This window comes from Emydura macquarii, unplaced genomic scaffold, assembly GCF_026122565.2.
Source record: "Emydura macquarii macquarii isolate MOO-44397 ecotype Brisbane River unplaced genomic scaffold, CSIRO-AGI_Emac_v2 contig_3530, whole genome shotgun sequence".
Taxonomy (NCBI): Eukaryota; Metazoa; Chordata; order Testudines; family Chelidae; genus Emydura; species Emydura macquarii.
The window spans coordinates 7949162-7977001 of NW_027133667.1; the positions used below are offsets into that span (position 1 = coordinate 7949162).

The following is a 27840-nucleotide window of genomic DNA, read 5'->3' on the forward strand; positions in this document are numbered from 1 at the left end:
CAAAACAGACGGAAGTTTGTTTTTTTTTAAATGGACAGAACAATGCATTCGTTTCCTTAATCTTGTTCTTGGAAATGGCTGCACCATTTTTGCTGAAACTTTCAAAAACATTCAATCTGAGGCAGACACCTGGCATGGAAAATTTCACCTCAAATGGTTAAACTTTGATAAAGTTTTAAACAACTGAAAATACATACATATATATGACCTACAGCAGTTCCATTTTTGCCATGGGGCTTCATTCTGACCTGGATGAATCTCTCCTGGGTAGGAAAGCAATTTAGCTACCATTGGAAATGGGCACGAAGCAAAATCCCAAATTCAAAGGCCCCTAAAGCATAACTTTGTTCCTGTTCCCATCACTATAATAGGCTGAACTTGTATAGAAAGGGCACACCCATTTCATATTTGAAATATTTCACATTTTGAACCTATATAGAATAGAGTTGGGGTATATGTCCTAATCTCCCAACATATATTGCTCACGCACATGGACTGTGTTATAAAGGAAGGAGCCACTTGGACTCACACAGGAGACACGAGTCCTGTTCATTGCATGACATTCAATTGTTACTTTTCTTCCCCATGGAGGAAGCCAGGCAGCTAAGGTCCCTTCCTGCACTGCACAGTCCCTCTGTCCTTGATACTCTGCTGAGGGGGCTGCCAGGTGAAGGGCCAAGGGTGCTGATTTGTGCAGTACTGGGCAGCAGGCTGAGACTCACCCAACTCATTACGCCCAGCCCCCACCAGAAGGCAGGGAGCAGAGCCACAGAGCCAGATGCTATAGCCCCGCCCCCTCAGAAGATGCAGATGAATGAAAGTGGTGGGAGCCAATCCCCTCCCGCTGACCCCTCCCCAATAACGGTCCCCCCACCTCCGGTCACGTGGGAGGGGCTGGGCGGGCGCGTGGTAGGGGCCGGAGAGGCGGGGCCGATGGGCGGGCTAGAGGAGCAGGCGATTGGAAGGCGGGCGGTGACCTCACATGAAGGCTCCGCCCCGTCCCTCGCGCCCTCCTCCCCCGGCCGGCGGGGCGGGCGGAGGGTATATAAGGGGGGAGGCGGCGGCAGGGCTGCCCGGAGGCTGTTCGGCTAGTGAGGTGAAGGGAGCGGGCGGGGCGGGGCGGGCAGGGCAGGGCAGGGCAGTGAGTGACTCCCTCCCTCGTGACTGGGCCGGCCCCGGCGGTGACGCAGCTGCGTCCTCCTCACTCAGCCCGGCGGCGGCGCTGCAGCTGCATCCCGGAGCCCGCTGCAGCGGCCGGTGCCTGGCGCTATGGGTGGGGGCAGCGGCAGCATCTTCCCCCCCTTTCCCCCCCCGGCGCCGGGCAGCCCCTCCCCCCCAAGGCCCCGCCGTGGCTGTGCTGGGCTCCGCCGCGGGGGAGGGGAGGCGAGGCCGGGGCTCCTCCGCTCTCCGGCCCGCAGCCGGGCGTTAGATGTCCGGGCGGAGGGGGCAGGGGTGCGGCGGCGCCGGGCATCCTGCAGCGGTTCCTTGCGCCCACGTTCCTTTCCAGGGGAAGGGGGCAGTCGTGGGAGCTTCCCGTGTGTTTGTGGGGGGGCGGCCTCTCCTTCCCTTCTAGCGGGGTAGGGTGGGTGTGATGAGCCCAGTGCGGGGGATGGGGGGGGGGGGGCAGCCTGCCCTTTAAACTGACCCTCCTTAGCGTCCCGCTGACGACAGACGCCTGGACAATTGCAAGTTTCCTCCTCAGCCCTGTAGTTGATCCTGTGGTGCTCCGTGTCAGCTGGTACTTTGCACCCCTCCTTCCCAGCGCCTCTGTTGCAGGTGGCTTGAGAAGGGCGTGCGAAGGGGAGGGGGGGGGGTTCTGTTTTCCCTTTCAATTCCGTGTGGGGGTGACCCGGGAGCTGGTTCCCTAGCACGGCTTGGCCTGGCAGTGACAGGCAAAGTTAAGAATGAGCGTGATCAGTCATTGCTGAAGACATGTAGGTGGAGAATCTTGTCTAGAAATTCCAGCTGCTTTCAAAGTTCAATCTCTTCCTTTCCCCCTGAGTTCTGTTCTTGTCACATCCTAAAGGTAGTCTTGGGCTGGGGATCTAGGCTGAGTCTTTCTCAAGGATGTTGCTGCTGCTGTAGCTGAGTGTCTGGCTAAAGCTTTTTTACTAAGCAACTCTTCTGTCTCTAATCAGTTGAATTTTAAAATGTTTTATCAAAATGTTTTCTTGGGCTGCTTATAAGGTCATGAAGGATAAGGGGAGAACCGCATCAAACCTCTTTAATTGGAGTTGGGAGGGAGGAGACTGTATCCTCAGTTACACCAGTTAAATGCATGTTGGGGTTGAAGGGTGGGAGTGGAATCTGCAGTTGCTTACTTGCAGTTTTTTTCCCCCCGGTGGGTGAGGTGTGCAGGGAACTAGCCTAATTACACATGGACACTTGTTTCTGGAATCATCCCCCTGTGCTGCCTAATACTGCCTATGTGAAGGATTTCTATTGTCTGGTTGGGTGGGAAACTTATGCAATGTAAAGTTTTCCCTGGTTTGAAATTCCTGTTTCTGATATTCTCAATAGGTGAGGGGAAAAAAAGATGGGGAAGATCCTATACTGATTTTCATCTGGGTCTTCATTTTCTGTTTTAAGGTTTTATTAGTGTAAATACTTATTAATACAAATGCTGTGGTTCTAGGAAAGGGAAATAGAGCTAAACAAACCATTTTCTTTGCAGGCCCATCCGTTTCAATGGTGCAGCTTTCCCAATCCCCTTTCCGTGGCCCGTTGCCTTCAGACTGCTCGGAAGGGGGGGAGGAGGACAAGAGCATGAAGCCGACCAAGCAGCAGGTGACCCCAGGACAACCTGGAGAGAATCAGCCTCCCATGAGCCCACTGCAGTCTGCTCTGAACTGTGCTGCCTCTCCTTCTCAAGCATATGAAACTTACATTGATAATGGACTTATCTGCCTCAAACACAAGATCAGGAACATTGAGAAAAAAAAGGTAACATTTCTTTGCTGTGCTGAAGAAATTGATACTTCAAATATTAAGTTCAAGTTACAGCTCATCAATAGTAAATTTTAAATCCTGCTATAAATCTATTTTTATATCTGGGACGCCTATAGAGTACATACCTAATGGGTTTGCTGCAGCTAGTGTAAAATGACCAATAAAAGCAGTTCATATTCAGCAGCAGCCCTCAATAAGGGGTCCTTTGGCATTTCATCAGAGTAATACATAGCATAGCTGATTTTTGTACATTTTGACTTTTGTTCAGATACCTTTGAAAAGAGGAATCAGGTGAGTTGTGTTTAAAATTGTACGCGTTCGTAACATTACTGTCTCAAATAGGGAAGTAGAGAAACTGCATGGAGATGTAGATGGTTGATAAGTTAACTTGAAACCTCATTATCAGTTTTCTGCAGCAGTTGGTTTTGCAGTACAGTTGCTGTAGTTTTCAAAGTTTGAATAGTGTGCAAAACAGTTGAACTAGTTAAAATCTAATCCATAATCAGACTCATGGAAAACTTTGTATTCTACTTGTATTGATCACATGCATCTAATATTAAGATCCACTGATGCATGTAAAAGTACAAATTAATAAAATTGCTTCCTCTGACTCATAAGTATGAGGTCATATTAAATATGTATTGCTCTTCACTTTTTATGGACTTTGAGGCTTGGATTTCTCGGGTATGTGGAATATTGCAAGAAATGATTGTTTTCCACTGCCATTTTGATTTTAAGCATTTTGAAAGCTCTAGTGAAAAGCTTAGCAGTCTGTTAAGGAGCTGTCACTCTGAAGGACTATATCGAGCTGCACTTTTTGTGGCTTAATATAGGTGAATGTCAGGCAAATCTTAAATTAGGAATTCAGACAACTGGATAATTGACAGCATTGCAATTGAAATGTTTGTTATGGTTGAAATGCCACTTGCATTCTCAAGGGGTTTTCACTTGTAATTTTCAAACATTTGGGAAGAATTTTCTTGTTTCATCAATCAGGATGCATTTTCTAAAGTTCCATGAAAATCATCTTGTTTGTTTAGCATCAGAGTTCAAACTATTACTATTTTTGTGCTCTAAAATACCATTTTTACCTGTATTTGGCTGAGATATGGGGATATGCACAGTTCATGCATTACAGTGGCTTAGTGCCCTTCTGTTGGCGGTTTTCCTCCTCTAGCTTTAATTCTTTAAAGCAATTCTATATACTGTACATTGGTATTCCATCTGCACAAATAAAATTTTTTAACCTCGTTTCCCTGGCATCCTTGATTCTTCTATTGCTTATGCATTATAGTAGGGCCCCTCATAGTCATGCAAAAATCAGTATAAATTACTACTCAAAAATAGTTGAAAGAGGATGCATTCTTTTCTTTAGTTTCTTATGCTCATAGTTTTGGTACATGTAAGTAATTAACACTTATTTGCCTGCATACAATCAATTCATTACTGTGGTTCACTGCTGAATTTCTTGACTTGTACAATGCTTAACTTTGCAAAACTCTTCTAATTTATTAAACTGCATGTATGTATTAAGGCTAGTGAACAACAGAGTCTTTGTAGCTTTTAGTATATAATTTATTAATCAGGGACTTAGCAGAAATAATGTGTAGTCCCTGCACTGAATACCTTTCTAATCTAAACTAGATAGACATGTAATCATGAGGTAGGAAAGGGAAGGATGAAGATTATAAAAGATAAGATTCGAAGTATACTGCATATATAACCTTGAAAGATCCTTGGTTTTTGGTCTGAGAATAAGGTAGTCAGAATAGGAGTATATATTGGAATGTAATTTAGCTATGGAGAGCTAGACAGAAGTGACCCTCTAAAAAGAGAGGTTTGAAGGAGTTGGAGCACCTATGTTATACATAAGGGAAGCTTGTTAAAGGCCTAGGGGGGAATATGAAAGACATGGCAGTGCAAGTGAGACAAAGGAGGCAGCAAGGCAAGAAGAGATGACAGATCATAAGTCATAAAATACATAGTAGGTAGTAATGGCTTAAATGTAGGCAGCATTGTATAGTGCCTTGAAAAACATTTGAATGTAATGGGGAAAAATGGACAGAACCAATCAAATTATTTTTAGCTGCAGCACATCAACTTAAGACCAAGATATACATGGAAAAGCTGAATTTCTCTTTCCATGCTGTATGCATGATCTGTATATAACAAATAATCTTTTCTCCGTAGCTCAAACTTGAAGACTACAGGGATCGCCTGAAGAAGGGAGAAGCCCTCAATCAGGACCAGTTGGTGAGTTTGCTCACTTTTCTTGGTAAACAGTTTTGTGTAGGGTAAAGTTTGAAAGCTTCAGCAACTTCAGCCTCATCTCCAACACGTTTGAAGAATCCTACTGGAGAACTGTTAGCAATGCTAGCTTCATAAAAGTTGCACCAAGCAGCATCTGAAAGCTCATATAATGGTATTCACAAAGCAAAATGAAATAGGTGGCTTGTGCTAGAGAAGCTGAAAAATGACAGTTTGGTTGCCCTAAAGTTTATCCTGTTTTACCTTTCAAATTGGGTATTGAGGTAAACCAAGATGGTTCCAGAGCAGGTGCCAAGTTCCATTTCTTTAAGCACATGCTGTCCAGATGTCACTAAGCATCTGCTATGCTTTCAACCTCTCATCTGCAGTTGTAATCTTTGGAGGTGGTATCCATGTAGGGTTTTTCACATTGGGAAATTACATCACTTTAAAACAGAACCCTCTGTTGTGGTAACTAACATAAACATGGCATAGCACTTCATGTAGACAGGGATAGTGATGTTAACCATGACCCAACTGACTTTAACACTAGACTTAAATTAACGCTAGCCATGACCAGCTAAGGTAATCCTAATGCCTTGTTTTCTTAACTCTTCAAGGTTGTGTTCTAACATGCTAAACTTAAATGTAGACCAGTGCTCTGAGGCAGCAAAGCATTCTTGAGGCAGTCCATGTAGCCTTGCAGAAGAATTATCCCAAGGTGGCCTAATGGTCAGGAGCAGAGTTATGGGTGGCTGCACCAGTGTGATCAGTGAATATCCTCCATTGGCAGAGATGAGTCCAGATGGCGCCTTCGTTGATGCAACTGGACTCTTGTGGTGTCATGGCAATTACATTCCTTTTATATAGGAAGTCAGCTAAATTACTAGTCTAATGGAGAACATAGATACTGCTGGAAAGGGAAATTGGATACAATTAGTAGCAGGCTGAGAAGTACAACCTAGGTATATATATATTTTTAATTGTCTCGTGTTAAATGCTGTTTTTCTGATCAAAATGGGTGCAGCCTGCTGACATGTAGAATGTCATATCAAAAGTGACGCTAAGAAATGTAATAGGAACACTGCTTGTTAGGGGTGACACAGTTCAGGAAACTTGTCTCTTTCTAACCCTCTTTATTCTAAAAACACTAGAAATGAAATAGGTGAAATTTTATTGTCTGAAGTGAAAAGTAGACCTTTTACTCCTATCCTATTATCCTTGGAGTTGTGCAGGCCAGAGTCTGCTGTTAATAATGTAAGATCACAGTTGCTCCTCAGTTTCCAGAGTTGAAGCTATTGAACAGGACTGTGCTCTTGAGGAACAGCTTCTACTCTTCCTACTTCCTTCTTTAGGATTCAGTATTCAAACCACGTTTTGAAGGTGGTCCTGGAAACTGTTTTAAAGTGGGGAGAGGGGTGTCTAGATAGAAAACTTAGGCTGTGGAATAAAAGGAGACATACAATGCTCCTAGCTAGATACTATGGTAAAGTTGCTAATATGTAAATACTTCCCTTGCATTATTTGCAACTTGCACATTGCAGCACTGAATCTGAAAATGACTAGACAAGTGATGCTAGAACCACTGACTTTAACTTTTTTCATCTGAGATTCAAAAAAGTGATGTCAGCATTTTAAAAGCTACACTGGTAACCTAATGTTAGAAGTGTTTTTTCTTAACCCTTTCAGTAATTTAAAAGTGAGAATTTTAAAAAATCAGGATCTCACTATAGGTCATTGATAGACAACTAAAAACCAGAGGACTAATATGACTCAAATGTTGGGAAAGCCTATGTTAAATGTGACGAGCATTTTGTGTAACAAGCTTTAACCAACAGTATAATCTTCGATATTAAAGGTAAAAAGCTGTCCTAACCAAACCCATGCTAACTTACCCTTTCAGGGAAAGCTTTCTCTCCCCTGCAGCAATGAGGATTCAGAGAAGTTCACATTTGTGAGCTTTTAGTATTTATGAAAATTCCATCCAAATACTGCATGTGATGAGCACTCCCCTTTCATCCTGGCTACTTCACCTCTGAAGGAGAGAAGCTTCACCCCGATATTGTATCCCCTAACAGATCAATCAGGTTCACTTAAGGATCAGTCTTGCTCCTCACTCTGAACAAGTGTGTGCATGTGATAATCAGCTTGCTTTACCAGGGACTGTTACTTTCAAACTAATCTCTTCTGTTGTTCATGGGCCAAGTCTGTCAGATTTCTGGAATGAAACATCATTTAATATGAAACTATCTTGGGAAGACGGAACCCTAATTTGTAGGAAAAATTCAGTCCAGGTGGTGGCCCATAGCTCCCTATGGATCAAGGGGTCGGTATGTGGTTACCTGTACCTTAACTGCTTTATGGGCAGTGCTGCCTCTCTAGCTCTTTAAATGTGATCTTCATATTTAAGAGCTAATCTAGTTTTCAGAAGATCTCAAATGCTAGCTCTCAGTATATTACACAAAGTATCAATGTGAAACTTATTTTTCTAAGGACTTTTGTTAGTATGATTACTTGGTAAAGAGGATGAGGAGCCATTTATTGACTACAAACTAGCCTAAAGTACTGTAAGTCATTCAGTCTGGTGTCTTGTATGCTTTTTCATGACTAGGCTCCTATGTGCTATGGTAATACAAATAATAAATACAAGATTGAAATGTTAATCATATTTAAGTTATTGTGCAATTTATAATATTTGTATCACTCTTGCTTAGGGCTAATGTCTTTGGATGTGCCCCTAATCTATTAGATTAGGGCAGGAGGTTAAATTTACATTGCAACTTCTACGAATACGTTCAAATTCCACTATTTGTTTGGAGATTAGTCATGGTGGAAGAGGCTAGTTTCAGAACAAACTTTCTCAAACTTGAGTTCAAGATCTCTACTTCATGCTGAGTGGAAACCAAGAATTGGGTATTTGCTTGGGGGACTCCTTGCTGTCCATATGAAAGCACTACAGTGTTTGCAGTAGTAACATCCTTTTTGGAAAGATTAAGTGATTAAAGAGCCACTTAAAATCCAGTTTTTCTCATTGGAAACTGTCTATTGAATATAAGAGCATGACATCAATATAATATGATCCAATTTGGCATTTTGGGGCCTGGTCTCAAGTTTCTTGCCTTAAGTGGAGTGATTAGAATTAAACACAGTTGGTCACGTACAGTGACATCATTAAAACATTATATGGAAAAATAAAAATTGAAGCTAAAGTGAAATCTCCCAGATAATTGATCTGTGCTTTATTTTAAATTGCTGAACATAATTAAACTGATGCCTAAAAGGAAAAGACTGCTTACTTTTATGCAAGTATAATTGATAACTATATACTAGCTCTTCCTGGTTCTAAATGCTTCTTTAACTTGGTAAGTATCTGATCCAAATCTAACCAACAGTTTTTTAGTCCGCTACATATCTTCCTGGAGTCGTTAACCGAACTCTGAGATTGTAAAGAATACAAAGAAATCAACCTCCTAGTTGAGGTGCTCTGGCTGCATTGACTTGACAGCATCCCTTCAATCAAACTTTAAAACTTCACGTTACATACTACAAATAGTCTGGACTAATTGCTTTCACTCTGACTCCCATGTAATATCTATATTAAATATTATAGCATTTTGCAACACTGTAGGAATTATTATCTTCAAAGTGCATATGAAACTTGAGAATTCATACTTTTAAGGTTACTGTAAACAAGTTTCATGAAACATAGACTTGGGCGTTCAACAGCCAGACATGTATCTTAAGGGAATAATTCAGAGAAGCTCTGTTATCAAGTCTTGAGAATGAGAACTAAACTTTGGTTAGAGGTGTTAGAGAAGCAGATAGGAATTCCTTTTCCAGATGTGACTTCTATGAGTAGACTAATTTCCAAAAGGATTCTGCTAATGTGAAGCTAGCTATATTGTACACCTTTTTAAAGGAACATAAACTTGATTTAATCAGCATCTGTGGTTATAAAATTGCTTTTGTCTTGATGTATTTTCTGTCCCTGTTGCTCTGACACCTACATAAACTAAAGGAAAAGCTGAATAATATAAATTTATGATAGTGTCCAAGCTTCCCGATCAGGATAAGGCAGCATTGCACTAAGCATCCAATTAACCTGTATGAAGGGACAGTCCCTGCCCTGGAGAGTTTACAGTTTAAGAATATGCAGAATTGGTGAAAGTGTCTATACAGAGGTCAACCCAAAATATTAGTTTCTCCCTAACCTCAGGTATAGTAATCTTGGGTGTTACATGTCATAATAGGAACTATTTTCAGTTGAAGTGACTTAAGATAATATTCCTTATAAACAAAATTGAGCATGTAATAAGTTGTATAATTTAGCCTGAGTACTAACAGTTGAAATAAAGTTTACTGTAAGAATTCTTAGGATTTAGCTACACATTACACATATATGATAAATGCACCACTAGTTTGAAATCTGCCTATTGCAGGAGGCAGTGGAGAAATATGATGAAGTGTTACACAACTTGGAGTTTGCCAAGGAGCTTCAAAAGACTTTTTCTGGACTTAGCCAAGATGTAAGTAAAACCTACACTTTTGTGCTCTAAACGTCTGTTAAGTGATCAAAGATCAGAAGCTTTGTGTAACCATGTATCTAAGGTGCTAATCTAAAAAGAGGGAGCTGGTAGTCATGACTTGCCGGTAGTAATTTTCTAGAATGCAAAGCTAGTATTTCTAGCTTTTTAATTTTGATTTTATGGCTAGCTGACATTGAGGCTATCCTGTTCTACATCTTAATCTAAGAACTGTAATTGTAAAGCTCAAATTTTTTCTGAAGGGGTGAAAATGTGTTCAAGGTATAGGATCACTTTAGACATTTGCACTTACTGTAGCTAGAATGTGAAGGCCAGTGATTTAAGAGTCTAGTCTCATAAAACCACTACTCAAATGCCTTGTATCCAGAGTGCAGTCAACTTTAGATGACTCCAGGTTCAAGTGAACAAATCAATTTGTACAATAGCTAACCTTTTAGTCAGTCTGAGTTTCAGGACTGAACTCTCAATTCTTAGCGAACCATGTGCAGAAGTTCTCTGCAGAAGCTAGATTATACTTAATCTGTTTGCAAAAGGCAAAGAACTCCGTTTCTGTTCCTGCCAGTTGACTTGGCTTCAAGCACAAAATAAACGAATGGAAAAGTGGTGGAAGTATTGGGTATGAAGAACCAAAAACAGTAATGCAAAATTACCCAGGATTTGGGGCTCATATGCAATTCTCACATTCTAGAACTGGGGATGTTACTCACTTTACAAAGGCTTTGCCCATTAAGTGAGACTTTGTGAGGTTGTCTTGAGTAGAAGTTAGCCTATAGTTATAGCAAACATTCTCCTCTTCAAAAGTTTTAATCCAGAGCTATGGGATAAAATCCTACACTTTGCAGTGCAGTGACGGACCAGCTCCCTGCCTTATTTGGGATATGACAGGTTCCATAAAACAGGTCCTGTTGTTGTTGGCTAGAATCTAAGCAGTTCTAGAGAAGTCTTTCCTTTTTCATTTCTGTATCAGTTTTAGGTACAATTTTGTTCTTTCTCACTAGCCTAAGGACTACAGTGAATGGTAACCAGTTACTCTAGAAACAGTCTTTTAACCCACTGAGTCCTGGAAGTTGCAGTGCCACCACTTATAGGTATATGGGTTCTTATAGCTGTTAGTTTCATAAGCTTCTGGATGTAACTGTTACTCATCTGTGTATTACTCAAATATAACTTGTGCTTCTTTTTAGGCCAAAGAGGGCAATTGGCATTAAGTGAAGGGTTAGAAACTGAGGGCCAGATTTACAAAGGTAGTTAGGCATCTAAAGATGCAGATAAGTGCTTACTGGGTTTTAAGAAGTGCCTAAATGGGTTAGGTGCTTTTGTAAATCCCCCTAAACCCTTATCCGCACCTTTAGGTGCGTAACTACCTTTGTAAATTTGGCCCTCAGTTTCTAATTTGCAGTCCAGTACCCAATCAGTTCATAGCCTGTGTAGTGGGCCAACTCACTCTTGTGTTCTAACAGCTGCTGAAAGCACAGAAGAAAGCTCAAAGACGGGAGACTGTAATGAAGCTTGAAGCAGAGAAGAAAAAGCTGCGTACAATATTGCAAGTCCAGTATGTGCTGCAGAATTTCACTCAAGAGCATGTTCAGAAAGACTTCAAAGGTGGCTTGAACGGTGCAATATATTTGCCTTCTAAAGAACTAGACTACCTCATTAGATTTGCAAAACTGACATGTGCAGAAAGAAATGGGAGCCTAAGGTAGGTTTTTTCTGGCTAATCAGTCTTCTATATCTGTCATAATAGAGAACAGCTCTCAAACTCTAATATTTTAAGGCACAAGTGTCTCAAAATAAAATATATAGCATGTTCTTAAAAAAAACCATGTAAACACAACAATTTATTAGAACAGCAATTTAGGATCTGGCACATACTAGAAGAGGTAATTCAGCTATTTGCACATGTGCAATCAATTTATCTGTGTGCCCAGTGCATAGTGGTCAAACTTTTTCCCTCAGTAGTACTTGTTGGGCAGCTTGAACTCCCCCTGCTGCCACATGCCACTGCATGCAAGTATAAAGGGCAGAGCTGCCCTTATCCCCCCTCAATTTCTTCTTTCTTGTGGTTGGTTGGAACCCTGCTAAATACCAATAGTTTGTTCTCTCTCTCTTTCAGCTTTTGTGTATAATAGTATGTATAATATAGTCAGTCAGTCTAATGATTAGTCTGGTTAGTATAGTTTTGTTTTTAAAAAAAAAACAAAACACTTTTCTGTTTTTCCCATATCCTGGCTTCTTCTGCATACAGTACTGAGGTATGCCCTCATGTCTGATTCAAGCTTTCTTGCTCGAGGCCTGTGCCAGTGAGGTGACCCACACAATAGCTGCCTGAAGTGCTTGGGTGAGGCACACCAGACCAGTGACAGATTTTCAGGGAAATCAAGCCTAGCATGAGGGAGGCTAGGCTGAAATTCTTCTGAGGAAGGCAGTGCTCAGGCCACCATTGGAGTTGTCCTGGTTTGATTCTGGGCTGAGTGCTGCGAGTTCCATGAGAAGCATGTATCCAGCTTTAGCTGGATCTCAGCATTGATCTCCTTTGCTCTACTGAGGAAGAAATAGAAGATTTCCAAAGAAGCCCTAGCCACAGGAATGTCTCCACTCTGTCTGCTAAGAGGGACAAGGAGTTGAGTAGAGTGCACCTGAAACCTAAGCACTGCTCCTCTAAACTGGTGCCTAAGTCGGCACAGTTAGCTCCAGAGCTGCAAAGAGCACCGTCAAGCCCCATGCCAGAACCAGTACTGTTACCTTCAACATTGCAGAAGACTGTCTCAGTGCTGTCTGCTCTAGAGGTGTTTGGGTGGCAAAGAATCTGCTCTGCTGTTCAGTGCTGGTGTCCATCACCACAGGAGTTGGATCCCTCAGCACCATTACCCCATCCGGTACTGGAAATTCAACTTCTGATGCTGCAGCAGCCTGCTTCCCATACAGGCAGCCCTTCGAGTACTACCCGAGGGGAAACGTAATGATGGTGATGCTCCTCCCATCACCAGGTTTTCAGCACCAGTCCTTGTCACAAACTATATTAGTCCCTCCATAGTCAGAGGAAGGGGAGTCTTCCTCATCAGACTCAGAGGTGAGATGGTGTATCTTACAAATCCAAAGCAGGACCTTCTGATCTGATTCCCTCTCCCAGCCTACCACTATGACCTGTCAATGGGAACTGCCATGGGAATGTGGATAGGCCAATAGGGTCTGGCCCTGTACCAGTGGCTGTTTTGGAAGACTTGAGGATTCTCCTGGCTTCCCGATCTTCCCCTCACTGTGTAATCAGTGCTGTCATCTAGAAGGGTGAAGTCTGTGCACCAGGTGGCTCAATTTTCAGAGTCCGGTAGCAAGCCTGATACTGAGCATCAAGAACAGGTCCTAGAGCCAGAGCAACAGCTGGAAGAAGAGACTACTCCTTTCAGTCATAGCTTCATCTGGAGAGGGTGAAGAGGAAGAAGTTTCATTGGGGCAACTTCTCCTCATCCTGATAAAGTTTATCAGGAGTTGTTGAAGAGTCTTCAGACTTGGGTGTGCAGGTCAGGGAGTCCTTAGATCACCTGGCTGACATTTTATCATCTGTGGGTCACTCCATGGTGGCTCTGCCAATTAATAAGGCAATACTAGAGCCTATAAAGGCTCTATGGCAGACTGTTTTCATTACCTCCCCCCTCAAAAAGGCAGGAAGAAAATACTGTGAACTCTTCCAAGGTTTTAAGTATCTCTGTACTCACCCATCATAGGGCTTATTAGCCATGACAGCTGCTAATGGGAGAGTGTGAGTGACAAGGGCACCAGGCTGCCACCCCCACATAAGGCTGGATTTTTTTTGGCAGAAAGATTTCTCTGATGGGGTTTGCAGCTGTGTATTACTAACCAACAGGCTCTGCTGGGATGGTATGATTTTAATTTATGGGGCTCCTTGGAGAAGTTCAGAGAGCAGCTGCTGGAAGAGGGCTCCTGTATAGCATTCTCCATGGTCAGGGAGGTAGACAAGTGACAAGAACATAACTGTAGGTAGGGCTGGATGCAGCGGACTCAGCAGCTAGAACCATGGCTTTTGCAGTTGCTAAATGAAGATAATCTGGTTGCAGTCTTCTGGTCTTCCCTCTGAAGTCCAGAATACTATTCAGGATGTACGATTTGAGGGTCCTTCTCTAGTCTCAGGCCATATGGACAGCAAGCTCCATGGGCTTAAGGACTCTAGAGCCACTTTCAAGTCCTTAGATTTGTGCACAGCTGCCCTGGTCAGAGAGAACTGTCAGCCCCAGCAGATGCACTGGTATTCTGCTTGACCTTCTTGACAGGACTTGGGCATCAGTCTTCTCCTTCTGCTGCTTTGGCTCCAGCTCTAGTCCCTTTAAGACACCCGGGAAGTACAAAGCAGTCACTTTGATGGGCTGGTCGAGGTCACCATAACAGTTTCCATCTCTCCAGATCCAATTTCCCACACCTTCATAAACTGTCCCACTTCTACAATACTTGATCCCAAATTATTCGACACAGTGGGTCTTGAGCACTGTGGAGGTGGGATATACTCTCCAGTTCGCTTCTCTCCCCACCATACCCATCCCTCTCCAGGGACCACTCTCATGAGGTGCTACTACACCTCTTGAATGAGGATCTCCTTCAATTGAGAGCCATAGAATGTATTCCATGTGGTTCCATTATTTCCTAATCACAATGATAATGTCGGGGGAATGTTTCAGACCAATATGACCTTTGTCAACTCAACAGGTTCTTGAAAAATTCTGCATGGTCATCCTAACTTCTACTATTTCCATCCTGGAGACTGATTAGCCCGCAACTTAAAGGATGCCTACTTCCATGTGGCAATCAAGCACACAGGAAGTATCTCTGATTTCTGGTAAATCAAAATAATTACCAGCTCACTGTGCTACTTTTTGGCCTGTCAGCAGCACCCAGGGTCTTTACAGAAGTTATGGCAGTAGTAGCTGCATTCCTCTGAAGATCATGAATTCAGGTTTACTCCTACTTGGAGGACTAGCTTGTCAAGGGCTGTTCCCAACTGCAGGTACAGAGCAGTGTAGTCCTGAACCAGTCAATGTTCACTGCCCTGGGATTATTAATGTAGAAAAACCTCTCCTTTCCCTGGTTCAGAGGATAGAGTTTATAGAGGCTATACTAGATTCTTTAAAAGCTAGGGCCTTTTTCTGACTCCAGGTTCCAGGCAATCAATCAATTATTGTAGGTTTGAAGCTCACCCACTCACGACTGTCTGAGGCGTCTGGGATATATAGCGCCTTACATCTACGTGGTTCAATACACCAGACTGTGCTTCAGAACTTCGATGCCAACCAACGCTGCAATCTACTTACCAAGCTACCATCACCTAGACTCTGGTAAGGGCACTCTCACCACATCCTCACTTCCCTGGATTGCCTGGATTTGTTCACCAGTGCGTGTGCCTACGTTCCATTTGCCTGCCTGCAACTGATGCTCACGCTAGCAACAGATGCATCTGGTCTAGGATGGAGAGCCTACCTTTGTTCTCTACAGATGCAGGATCAGTGGTCCTCAAAGACTTTGCTTTACACATTAATGTCAGAACAAAGCTTTCAGGCTGATATACCAAATATTTCAATCACAGATCAGGGAAGCAGCCTGCTAATCCTTTCAAACCTTCTACCTCAACAAGCAGAGGGGAGCCTGCTCTTCTCCACTCTGTCAGAAGGTGACTCTACTCTGGGAACTCTGTATTGCCAACTCAGATCTAGAAGCATCTTACCTGCTGGAGGTACAAAACAATATAGCAGACTGCCTGAGCAGATCATTTGAGTCACCACAAGTGGTCACATGCAGATGTGGCTAGACACATCTTCCAGTACTGGGGATTTTCCCAAGTAGACCTGTTTGTCACAATGTCAGAAGTTCTGTTCTCTAGGGGGTCACAGCCTGGGTTCCATAACTGATGTCTTTTACTGCCATGGTCTGGCAGGCTCCTCTATGCTTTTCTATCAACCCCACTCATTCACAGGGTATTACTAAAACAGGACCAGGCCAGAGTCAGACTTTTAACTCCAGCAATTGCCCATCACAGTGGTTCTTTACACTCTTGGCACTGTCAGTGAAACCTCCAATTTTGCTTCCCCTAGACTTGTAGCTAATCTCCCAAGATCATGGTCTCCCACTCCACCTGGACCTACAGCCCCTTCATTAAACTCCATGGAGGCTCCATAGCTAGATAATAGAGAGCAGTCTTGCTCTGAAGTGGTTCAAGAAGTTCTGCTTAATAGAATAATAGAAATGTAGAGTGGAAGGGATCGCAATAGTCTGAATCAAGACTAAACATTATCTAGACCAGTGTTTCTCAATGACCAGTCTGTGGCTCAGTGACTGTCCCTTGAGATCTCCCAGACAGTTTAGGAAGGCAGCAAGCCCTGGTATCAAAAAGGTTACACTGATCTGGACTGTCCTTGAAAGGTTTGTCTAGTCCAGGGGTGGCCAACCAGTGAGAGACAAAGCCGCAGTTACCTTGCCCTCAGGCAGCGTGTCAATTTCACTCCCCCTCCTCTCTCTAGCCTTCAACAGTTAGCACTGATCTGTCAATTTTGACAGCAGCTTGTCAATTTCACTCCCCCTCTTCTCCCCAGCTCAGCATTTGTCTGAGCAAAGAGCCACATGCAGCTCTTGTTGGCTACCTGTTCTCTGCTGCATCTATCTATGAAAGTGGCAGTTTTGATGGCCATTATCACAGCTGTATGTGTGCACATGTCCATTCCATGAACTGCCCTCCTATCCCTCTACTTCGGAGTTCCGGCAAGGACCTGAGGGAAAGCGACGGCTGGCTTTGCCCATTATACCTGTACTTAATGGTGTGGTAGCAGGGGGAGCTTGAGCCGTCCAACAGGTATGGCTGATAGGAAAAAGTTTCTAATGGCTGGGCACGGACACCCAGAGTGGAATGGACATGTGTGACCAATCTTGGAGAACAAGTTACTCCACAGGGCTCAAATGTTGAAGTGGGCAAATGGCTGAGGAGATGCATGCATTCTGATCCCCCGCGGTGCAAGTTATTTGTGACTGGTCCTGCTACAACACTCTTCAGTCTGTCCAGCCTCTGACAGTACAATGAAGTGCCAATATTGAGTGCTTTCCACTGTAATACTTTCACCAAGCAGGCCAGGTGGCAGTTATGAGTGGCACTTCTGCCCCATCCTTCAGGAAGAAGGGAATGATGCTCTCTTCTGCATTCATGAAATGAGGAAGTAGATCATTGTTCTGTGAAGCCCAAAGGGGAATTAAAACTACTAATCTTGGGCCTCTATACTTGGTATCAGCATTTGGTTATCAGCTGCAAATGCAAGCAGTAGGCTAAAGAATGTGATTGCTGCTTTGGCATTAAAATCACTAATCCAGGTACTAAAATGTCATAAACCTTGGTGTATATAAAGGCCACAAAGCTATTTCTGGCCTCTTTTATTCACTGGTTAGAGCTCTGACCTATACTGATAACATGCCACTTCAATCCATTATGGCCCCCCTACTTATTTGGCTGACCTTAGCACTAATACTACCTATGCAGTTTTGTAGGGGCACAGTCCTTATTGTAATGTACAGCTGGAAGTGATGCTACTCTTGCTGCTGCTTACTAAAATAGCAAGTTCACCAAAAAATCTTGCTGACCAAAATGTGCAGTCTTTGTTTAGGCTATTGAATTCTGTAAGCATTTCATTATACAATGAATACTTTCACAATTCATTTTTGAAATTGTCTTTTAACAAAAGACACAACTTATTCTATGGCTTTTCATACTAATTTGTTTACCTTTAATGTGGTGCTGGGTATATATTGATTTTTTTAACAGTAACTGTCTTGAAAATTGTAATTGTATATAGTAATCGGACTCTTGTATGTTAGTGTCAGACAAAACCAATGAATTGATTAGCACTAACATAGCTAGTTTTATTGCATTATGTTCTCAATGTTTCCTTTTGAATGTTTTGTATCTTATTAAAGTATGGGCTAGACAATGAAGTAGGGAGAAAATATCTTAATTTTTATAACCTGCCTAAAATGACTTTGTTCATATAGAACTCAAGTGGGCTGGCCACTAGTCCATAAAACGTACCTTATAGGTATAATTAAATCTGCAACAATATTTAGGTTAAAGCAACTGCTTATCACAAACACTTCAGTATGTGTTCCACATCTTGAATTTACAGAACACGTACTCATCTGGTCAAACTGCTAAATATTGAATGAAACAACTATTTGTCCTCGAGTCTCGTCAAGTGGATTATAGAGGTTTCATACTGTGGACCAGTAGTGGCAAAGCATTAAATTAAAATGTCTGAGAACAATATCAAGGGTCCCAAAACCACAAACAGACATGCTTAGAATTATGTCCAACTTTATAACACTGTACTAACTGAAGAATTCACTGAAATAAGGAACACTGTTAGTGTGGGTGCTGTCCTAGGTAAATGATGCATAGTACCACTTGTGGAGTTTTTAATTTAAAAAGGCAGCAATGGTGATCATGTTAATAGAATGGCACTGACTTTAATCCTAGTCCTAAAGAAAAGAGAGAGCTGCTGAAGACTACAAATTATCATAGGCAGGAAAAATTAATGGTTAAGAAATGTTTCTCTGGTCTGTTTTAACTTTTCCTTTTTGGTTTCAAGTGTTGAAGACCAGATGGAGCAATCATCACTCTACTTCTGGGATCTTTTAGAAGGCAGTGAGAAAGCTGTGGTTGGAACAACTTGTAAGTTTTTGTCTATATGGGGAGGAGATAAATAACATGAATTCTAATTTATTCAGTGTTACATTATAGGTTAACCCAGGAATATACTTAGCATCTTACACTTGCAAAATGCCATACAAATGAGCATACTTGAAGGTCTCATAGTTAGTTCTGTGCATATTTCCCTGAAATGCTTCATTTTAAAGGATTGAAATGGATAATGCTTAGCTTTGTTTTGACTTAATCTGCATATAAGGGTAGGGCCAGTTAATACAAAACAATAGCATGCTTTCCACTCGAAGAGGACCACTTTCTCCGTACTAATGGTTTAGAAGCTGTGGGTTGTATGCATGCTGGTCTTATTCTAGAATATTATGCAATAGCCATGCATCAACTCTGAACTACTAATTTAGAAGCAGTAGAATGAAACCCTTCTGTCTGATAACCTTTGCATTTTTATTGCAAAGGAGATTGGCGCACTGATCAGTGAATTAATTCTGGAACCCTAATGTCAAACTTTTCTGGACTGTGTATAATAGAGCAATACACAATGCATTTCCACTGGCTCCAACAGTGCCTTGGTGAAGATCCTCTGCTGAACACTTACAGCATAGGGGGTCCACAGATAAGGAGAGGAACTTAATGTTGTATCAAAGTAAATTTTAGCCATTCCCTTCCTTGTCAAAATACATTAGAACATGCTGTACCTGATATCAGCACCTTCATAAATGCCGTTTCATCTGAGGTCTGGAAATTCCTCAATCTCCAAATGCATTCAAAGTGCAAAATCTAATTGAGTGATTGCATAGTCCAACTGATGCCGGAGCATTTTCTCTAGTGGTACCCATAGGGCTGGCCACGTATGTTACCTGCTTTTCTTCATGCCTGGAGTCAAGGGTAGAAAGGGTGGAGTTGCCCTCTTCTCATTCAGTTTCTTCTTACTGTTGGTCAGAGCATGTTGCTGTACTTAAGCATCTTAAGTACTTGTGCCTTTAAGTTTGTATATAATTGGTATATAATTATATATAGTAGTACTTATTTTTCATTCAGTGTGACATTTGGTTATTTTTATTTCAGTCCAGTATCTTTTTTTAATTCTCAAATTTAGATGGGGTATCAGACTCATTCTAGAATTTCAGATACAGAAAAAGTTGAAGTTCCATTTGTATTTCCTTGTCAGTTATCCTTGCTTTAGATCTGGGAGACTGGCATCCTGTAAGTTAAAGGGCAACATTCCAGTTTTCCTGAGGCAATTACCTGGGGCACAGAAGATTTCTAAAGTTCATTGTAGAAGATCATTACCAGTTCAAAGTACTCTCCTTCAGGCTATTGTTGGCACCCAAGGTTTTCATGTAGTGCATGGTGGTAGTGGCATCTTACCTCTGGGGTTGGGACAGCCCAGTATATCTGTACTTGAATGATTGGTTGAAATGGGACTGCTCCAGTCAGCAAGTGGAGAGCAGCATTCATCAAATCCTCCATCTGTTCAGCTGCTTAGGCCTGATAATCAACAGGGAAATAGTTTTTGGCACAGTCCTAGACTGTACTTGAGTCAGAGCATACCTACCCCAAACTAGGTTTTTGACTATCCAAGATTCTTTTGTGGCTACTTCTCGAAGGTTGCGCATCACGGTAGGGAACTGCTTCAGGCTCTTAGGGAACATAGTTGCTTGTATGTATGTGATACATGTCCGACTCCATCTCTGGTGTATGTGGATGTGGCTAGGGTGGGTCTGCCACCCACAGGTATATCACCTGGACAAGTTAGTATTCATCCCAGGCAGTGTGATGTCGTCCCTGGATTGGTGGATGAATCAGGACGGGGGAGGAGAGGAGAGGGCCATTCTCACTTTCTTCCTTCTGTGATTTCAGAAGCAGATGCTTCTGCTGTGGGATGGATAGCATATGTGGGGGAGCTTTAACCTCAGGACATGGTCCATTCATGAGGCCACACATGTTCACGAACTGCATGCAATATTCCAAATGTCATCAATTCCTACTGTGTTCATGGCAAGGCCATAAATATGCTCACAGAAAACAAACACCACAGCTGTTTTAGGTAAACAAGGAGGGGGTACCAGGTTAGAAGACTGCCTCTTGACACAGGTTAAGATGTGGAATTTCTGCATATAATTCTTAAGGCTTCACAAGTTCCAGGCATTCAGAGTTGCCTGGCAGACTGACTAAGCAGATTTCTCAGTCTAGATCATGAGTGGTCTATCAAGCTGAGAAAGTTAAGGTCTTTTTTGAATGGGGTGGAATTTCTATGGTGAATCTGTTTGCAAAAGAGCAGTACAGGAAATGCCTCCACTTCTGTTGAGTGGTCCAAAGTCAGGCTCCCATCTCAGATGCTTACCTGTTTCCATGGAATAATCTTTTCTATGCTTACCCATGGATACCTCTTATACCACTCTGGGAATTAAAACTCAAACAGGACTGAGGCAGGAGGATCCTCAGAGCCCCAGCCTGGGAGAAACAATCCTGTTACTTGAGTGTGCACCAAGGTTCCGTTACTTCTGCTGCTACTTGGGGATTTGATCACCCAGAATCATGATTAGGTGTTGCATCTGAACCTCCAAGTGCTTTAGTTCATGACTGGTTTCTCTCTGGCTAATCCCAGAAGAGGCGCACTGTTCAGCAGCAGTCCAGAATATTTCTGCACAACAGTAGAAAACCTTCCGCAAGAGCCACTTAAGTTAGTAAGTGGAAGTGTCTCTATCTGGGTGGCTTGCCACAATGTGTCCTACAGTCCAGAAAATTTTGGACTAAGTCTGGCAGTCAGTTCAGTCAAGGTGCATTTGGCTTCAGTTTCTGCATTTCACCCTTGCATTGCTGGAAGGACTGTTTCCACTGATTCCCATGGCAACCAGATTCCAGTTTAGGCCTCACCCCAAGTTCATAGACAAAGTTTTGTCTGACTTCCCTCTCAGTCAATATAGCTCTGGCTTTTTAATCCAAATAGGAAACAGAGCTGAGAAGAAATCTGAAAGAGTTGTGGAGAGAATAACTCGTACTGAGTTACCCCTTTTTTTAAATGGGTTACCAGCCACATTTCCCTGTCTTGTGCTGCTAAATATCTAACTGCTCCTGAAAAATTCAACACATTGATCTAGAGCATATTCAGCATTTATTGCATTTATGGGAAATGTTCCTATTGACACTTACAGGATAGCAACCTGGTCCTCTGTGTGTACCTTTGCTAGACATTTATGTAATTATGACTGCATCAAAGGTCAATGTGAATGTAGGGAAAGTGGCCCTATAGTAATAGTTCAGATGAGGCTAGGAGCCCCAGCTACATCAAAAACCTCTTGGAGTCCCTTACAGTAGAATGGACATCTGCAATTACTTGAAGAAAGTTACCTTCTCAAAGAAAAAAACTTACTAGATGTTATATGCCCATTCCACAGCTCACCCTTTGACACTTTCGAGTGTCTAGAACCGTAAGTCACTTGGTTCCTGCTCTGCCTCAGAGCAATTTGCCGATGCTAAATTGCTTCTGATTGGCTATGTGAAACTCCAGTCATAGCCAGCCAAACAAACTTTTCAGGACTCTGCCAGCCTTTACATGGCTTGCAAATAACACTTGGAGCACTGCATTCTCCCCCCTCCTCCACCCCTGTTGAAGAGTTGTCCTACAATATACATCTCATCACTGCACACACCCAAATTTTCATGTCTGCTGTTTCCAAAGAGATGGTATACATACCAGCTGGGAAGCTCAGCTGAGGATTCACATTACTTTAATATATTGCGCTGAGACAAACTTGTAGTAAAACAAGAATAAGTTTATTAATAAAGAACAGATTCAAGTGATACTGAGCAAGGATAATAGAAACAGAAAATGGTTACAAATAATACAAGTACAACATGCTTTCTAGTGATAAAATTTTACAGGCTACAATCCTAGTCTGAATCAGCTTCTCACCAAAAGCCTCCTCAGTGTCACATGCCCTCAGACAGGATTCAGTTTTCATAGATACAAAAAGCGCTGCTCTTTATGCTCCGAGGCTTGGTCTACACTTACCCCGGTGATTCGGCGGCAGTCAACGGGAGTTATGCAAACTATGCAGAAAACTTGCATAACTCCCGTCGACTACTGTTTCTCATCTGCGTGCTGTCTTCACTGCATTGCGCCACTTGTGAGGGTGGATTAATAGCATCAACTTCTGGTTCGACTGAGCGGGTCTTCACTGACTGCTCAGTCGATCCAGGTAAGTTGATCTGACGGCGGCGACTTTGCTGCTGTCAATGTAGACATAGCCTCAGTGATAATCAATCTCTTTTCTTCATCCTCTTATAGTCCAGGAAACCTTTGAAATGTATTCTTTTGAAATATACCACCAGATAAAGTTTTCCCTTGCTGTTTGTTCTTTGGGATGCAGATGCCATATTGTCTACGCTGTTCTCATTATCCTTCTGTTGACTCAATATGCAAATATAATTCTCATTCAATGGCTAACCCTGTTTCATTTGCATTCAAGACTTGGACAGAAGGGCAAGTCAATATTTCTTTGCCTGGGAAACCCTTATTAACGCTGTCTGGTTCACACACTTTTAGTATACAAATACTACTTACTTATACATGCATCTCAGTGATCATGACCTGCATGATAGCTTTTTGTTTTATCTTGCATGACATTGCCATTCACAAGCTAGTGAGAATCCTCTGTTAGTGTGCATTTTGGGGCTCTTAGGGTCACACCCTTCACCACTGCATTGTAGTTTCACTGAAATTCAGTGTGAAGGAATTGAAGAAGGGATGGGGTGGCTCCACCTTTTATACACTCAGTTCCAGACACTGAGGAATTCCTGTTTCTACTTTGGTTTCATGAGTTCCTCCTTCCTCACTTGGTGGTTCTTTGAGTAGGTGCAAAATTAGTTTAAAAAACTTACTATCTCTAATCTCAAACACCTGCCCTTGCTTGTGCCTTTTGACTTTCCCACAATCTCTCAAAACCACTGCTACCCAAGTTTTCCTTCTCCTTTGTTCTTGTTGCTGTTCCTGACCTTTTCTACCTTTGCTTACTATATTGTAATCGTTATGCTTTTTTCTAGTAAATAGTTAACATCTTTTTCACCTGTAAGGCAGACCTTGCGTATCTGTTTATTTAAAGCCTAATAACTTTCTACCCATTTTAATCTTTCTTCCTGAAGTTTGCTCAGTCTCCGTTAATCATATAGTCCTAGACCAGGTGCAAGCTGGATTTTGATCTTCCTATAGCCCGGTAGGCTCTTGCATAGTTAACATTTTTGAAGCTGGCAGCTCCTCTTCTTCATTCTCGCTGACATCTGTTGACACTAGAGCACAGAATCCTTTTGGACTGTTCCATTATGCAGATTTCTTTGGCTTTCCTGTCAGTTTTACTCTTATTTCATCACTTGTCTGACTCCTGTGCACTAAGACCCCTCCCCCCCATGAGGTTCAGTTATTTGGCTCTTCTGTGTTCTTGGTTACTCTTGGCACATAACCTCAGATAATGTATTGTTATGTAGATGCATCTAATTGATTCAAGGACTCCTTGATGCCAACTAGCAGAGAGCACAGGAGTACATAGGGGTTCATAGATTACCTGGGTTGCCCAAAAGGGATTATGTAAGATCTCTGCTGAAAGCTCATTATGCTGGTCATCATAATTACAAGATAACATCACATATCTTGTGTCTTTATGTATTTATACTGAAATTATATTCTCTAGGCCTTATAGTTAAAGGCAGGCTACTTTTGAGTGACTTATCTTCAGACAAACTTCTCTAGGCAGGAGACTCCTCTCCCTGGGGGAACATTATGTAGCAGAGGTCTCAAAATAAGTCTATTAGCATATCAAGTCAAATGTTAATGAAGAGTTTGTGGAGACTTCGGAAGAAAATTACCAGGAAGAGGTAAGCAGAGAGGAGGGGTGGGGAGGACTCGGTTTTGCAGGTGAAGATCAAAAGGTCTAGTGTGGTATATTCAGGGTGCAGATTCACCCCCAGGTATCCTTCAGTCTGAGGGTAAGCTGCTAGCGGGCTTGATTTTATGAAAGGGGATCTTGGCTAACCTAGCTGAAAATACTGGGGAAAGGCCTTGGGGTAATCAATGCTGTAGGAAGTAGGAATGTCTTGCGAGTTAGTTTAAACTCAGGACTTTAAACTTATCAAGCTGGTGTGTACTATTTCTTTGGGAGTAGTGAATCTGTGAGTGTGTTCAGTGACACAGGACCTGGGCAGTTCAGAGGGATGTCCAATGATTGGTATGCCTGTTAATCTGTACAGAGTGAGGCCGACGGAGGCCTGAAAGGTAGTGTTTATGCTGCCAGAGGCTGGTGGAGTCAGGGAGCTGATCCACAGCAGGCACAGACGAGACTTCATTATGACGTGCCTCACAACCTTGTGTACCCCTGTGAAGCATCATACAAATGCCACACGTTTGACAAGGGTGTGTCTATACTGATGGCGGCAAAGTCGCTGCCATCAGATCGACTTACCTGGATCAATTGAGCAGTCATTGTAGACCTGCTCAATCGATCAGGAAGTAGACACTGGTAATCCAACTCAAGTGGTGTAGCGCTGCGTCAATGGGAAGACCGTTACCGTCAGCACAGTGCAGTGAAGGCGGTGCACAGAAATCGACGGGAGTTACTCTGAATAGCTTGCGTAACTCCTGTCGACTGCTGCCGAATTTCCAGGTAAGTGTAGACCAGGGCCAAGAAGCTTTCTCAGCTTCATCTAAACTAGGGAGAGACTCACTCTTGAGTGCTCCTTTTGACTGTACAATCCCCAGCTCCTCCTTGGAACTCATTTGCCTCCTGTCCATTACCACTGACTCTGAGCTTTCCTTATGACAACTTGCCTCTTGCCACTTCCACAGTGTTGGCTGTGTATGGTATTGCCGTAGGCCCAACTCTTCTGAAACCCTTTTTCATACTTGTCTGCCTCTTGCCTTGAAGTCTGTCCTCTACTCTAGTTTTTGTCAAATTCTGCTGTCTCCTTTCTGAGACAAAAAATCAATCTAATACACATCTTCATACCCTGTTGGAACGTTCCTTCATGATCCTGTTAACATTTGTCTTGACTTCTAAAAACTTCAGCCTAATATACCTGGTCTCTTCTCTTTGCTAGTTTTTTCTTGTCCATTACTTACCTTCACTTCTCACTCAATCTTATCACTACTAGACTTGCAGAGAGATTGTCACCTGCTACAGTATCTAAAACATCCTAATAAATTACATTGTTTTGAATACCATCTGAAAATATCTTTTACCTAGATGTAATTTCTCTGACTCAGTAATAGATTACAATTTGGTGCAATTTGTGGTAACTTGTCTAAAATGCTATACAAAAAGTTTTGCCTTTGGGTTGGGTTAAACATTTCAGTTTAAATATAAAGAAGCATCCAAGGACACGTCTTCAGACTACCACGTGAACATTTTTAACCGCCAACTTGCGCATCACCACATTATATTTTTTTACTCTTCAGATAAACATATAAAGGAACTGTTATCCAAACTCTTAAACTCCGGATATTTTGAAAACATTCCTGTGCCTCGCAACATACAAGTAAAAAAGGAATTTGAAGAGGAAGTAATGAGAAAATCTGAAAGAACAAGACAGTTGCCAAAAGGAGAGTCTGTCAAAGAACCAGGTTGAGTATATATTTCTAGGTGTAATTCCTGATTCTTAAGATAAACTTCTCAAAGAATTGAGCATTCAGAGGTCTCAAATAGCTTGGTTTTATGAACTTAATCATACTGCAAGCATGCAGAAGCTTAAACCAGTGATTTTTTTCTAGACAATGCTACAACTAATTCCACTGGACGATAGTAACTAAAATAAACCCTACAAAACTTGCAACAGTATGTTGGTTTGAAGACCATATAACACAAGTAAAGAAATGGTTTTACTGTTACTAGTATTGCCTTGGATCAAAAATTCAGTTTAATCTATTTTTAACATCTAGCATATGCTGTCTGTGCATTTGGCTACTTCGTTGAAGCTGTGGAAAATGCCTGTTGTAGTAAATGTCACTTGAGTGCACTACGTCAGTGCTTGGGTTTAGATATTGCAAGGGAATGTTTTTTTCCGAATCTTCAACTTGCACTTCTGTTTCAGATTTTTACAAAACCGAAGTTTGGCACAATCTAAACTTCAAGTCACTTCACATAGAACATAAATTATGAATGTCTTAAATCCTCCAGATCAGCAATTGATATTACTTTTAACTAATACATTGTCATATCAGTGGGTTTCTTAAAAGGGACTTTGTTGGGGTACTGAAATGTTTCATGCTTATCTTATTAATTATCTGAAGCAAATTAATATAATCGTTCTTCCTAGAACCCCTTATGAAGCTCATGCAGTCTGAGATACAGCCACAGGAGGTAAGATACTGAATTATTTTAACTATTTGATAGAATACATTTAATAATGTGGGTGGTAAGTTAATTCTGTTATTATAGAAGTCTTGAAACTAAGTGTACAAAAATTGTGAAAGGCTAGTAAGAAGCAGTTTTTGGTAAACTGCTTCTTGTCCTGCAAAAGTTTAGCCAAGATCTTAGAACAGAGAACCAAACAATGGTCTAGATGTGCTGCCTCCAAAGTAGAAAAATAAAAAACTTAAAGCTCTTTTAGTCTTAATCCAAAGGAACATTAATATTCAAGGAATATATAGGGGTAGAATGTAACAAGTGTCTTTGCTAGGGTTTGGAACTGGGCAGGAATGGCTTAATACTTTTGTTGACCTTCTGGAGCATTTTCATAAATTCAGTGGAAAAAACCACAGCATCGGATTGTGCAGGTTCAGATACATATATCTTTATTCCTGTTTCCAAAAGATGGATTCTCTAGTACTGCTGCATCAGACAATGCACAACTACAAATAAAGCAGTTCTCTAAAGTTATGCTCATAACTTCTATGCTATCTAGATTTAACACTATGGCAGAGTTAAGGATGGTGTTCTGGCTTTGTCAAACTAAAGTAGGGTTCTGTAGATAATGGCTTGGCTATATTGTTAATTTGCTTCAGAGTTTGGCTTAACAGGCCGTAGATCACAAATGTCCTTAAATCTGCTTCAGAACTACTAGGCTACTTGTATATTTTAGTGGGCAACATCATAAAGTAGAAACTTTTTTGATACTTAATCCTGAAAAGGGGACCTTTCTAGCCATTTAAATCAAGCAACTGGAAATATCAAAGCTTATACAGTCTTGTATCCCAACCCCCCAAACATCCCACTAAAGGAAGTACAGCAAATATAGCAGATTTTTTTTATAGTATACTAAAACTGTCTTCTAGACTTTGCCCAGGCAGCTTAGACTTTCAATTCTGTGCTGTAGCTGGTTAGGTAGGCAGAACAGTCATAGGTAGACATATCTTTGTCACTTCCAGATTTTTACTCTCCTGTAGGCCTACAGTAGCATAGATACTGTAAA

At 41.9% G+C, this 27840-nt stretch overlaps 1 protein-coding gene across 1 annotated transcript in view; it reads left to right on the plus strand.

The window, feature by feature from the left end:
- The first annotated feature begins 1150 nt into the window (after positions 1-1150).
- Positions 1151-27840, plus strand: part of CAPRIN2 (caprin family member 2) — a 56198-nt gene continuing 29508 nt past the window's right edge. Inside the window, exons 1-8 of the mRNA XM_067536329.1 lie at positions 1151-1273; positions 2675-2943; positions 5140-5202; positions 9636-9722; positions 11201-11439; positions 18368-18450; positions 25889-26053; positions 26746-26789. Of these exons, the coding sequence (XP_067392430.1) occupies positions 1270-1273; positions 2675-2943; positions 5140-5202; positions 9636-9722; positions 11201-11439; positions 18368-18450; positions 25889-26053; positions 26746-26789 (954 nt within the window). The 5' untranslated portion in view covers positions 1151-1269. The remainder of the gene's footprint in view (positions 1274-2674; positions 2944-5139; positions 5203-9635; positions 9723-11200; positions 11440-18367; positions 18451-25888; positions 26054-26745; positions 26790-27840) is intronic.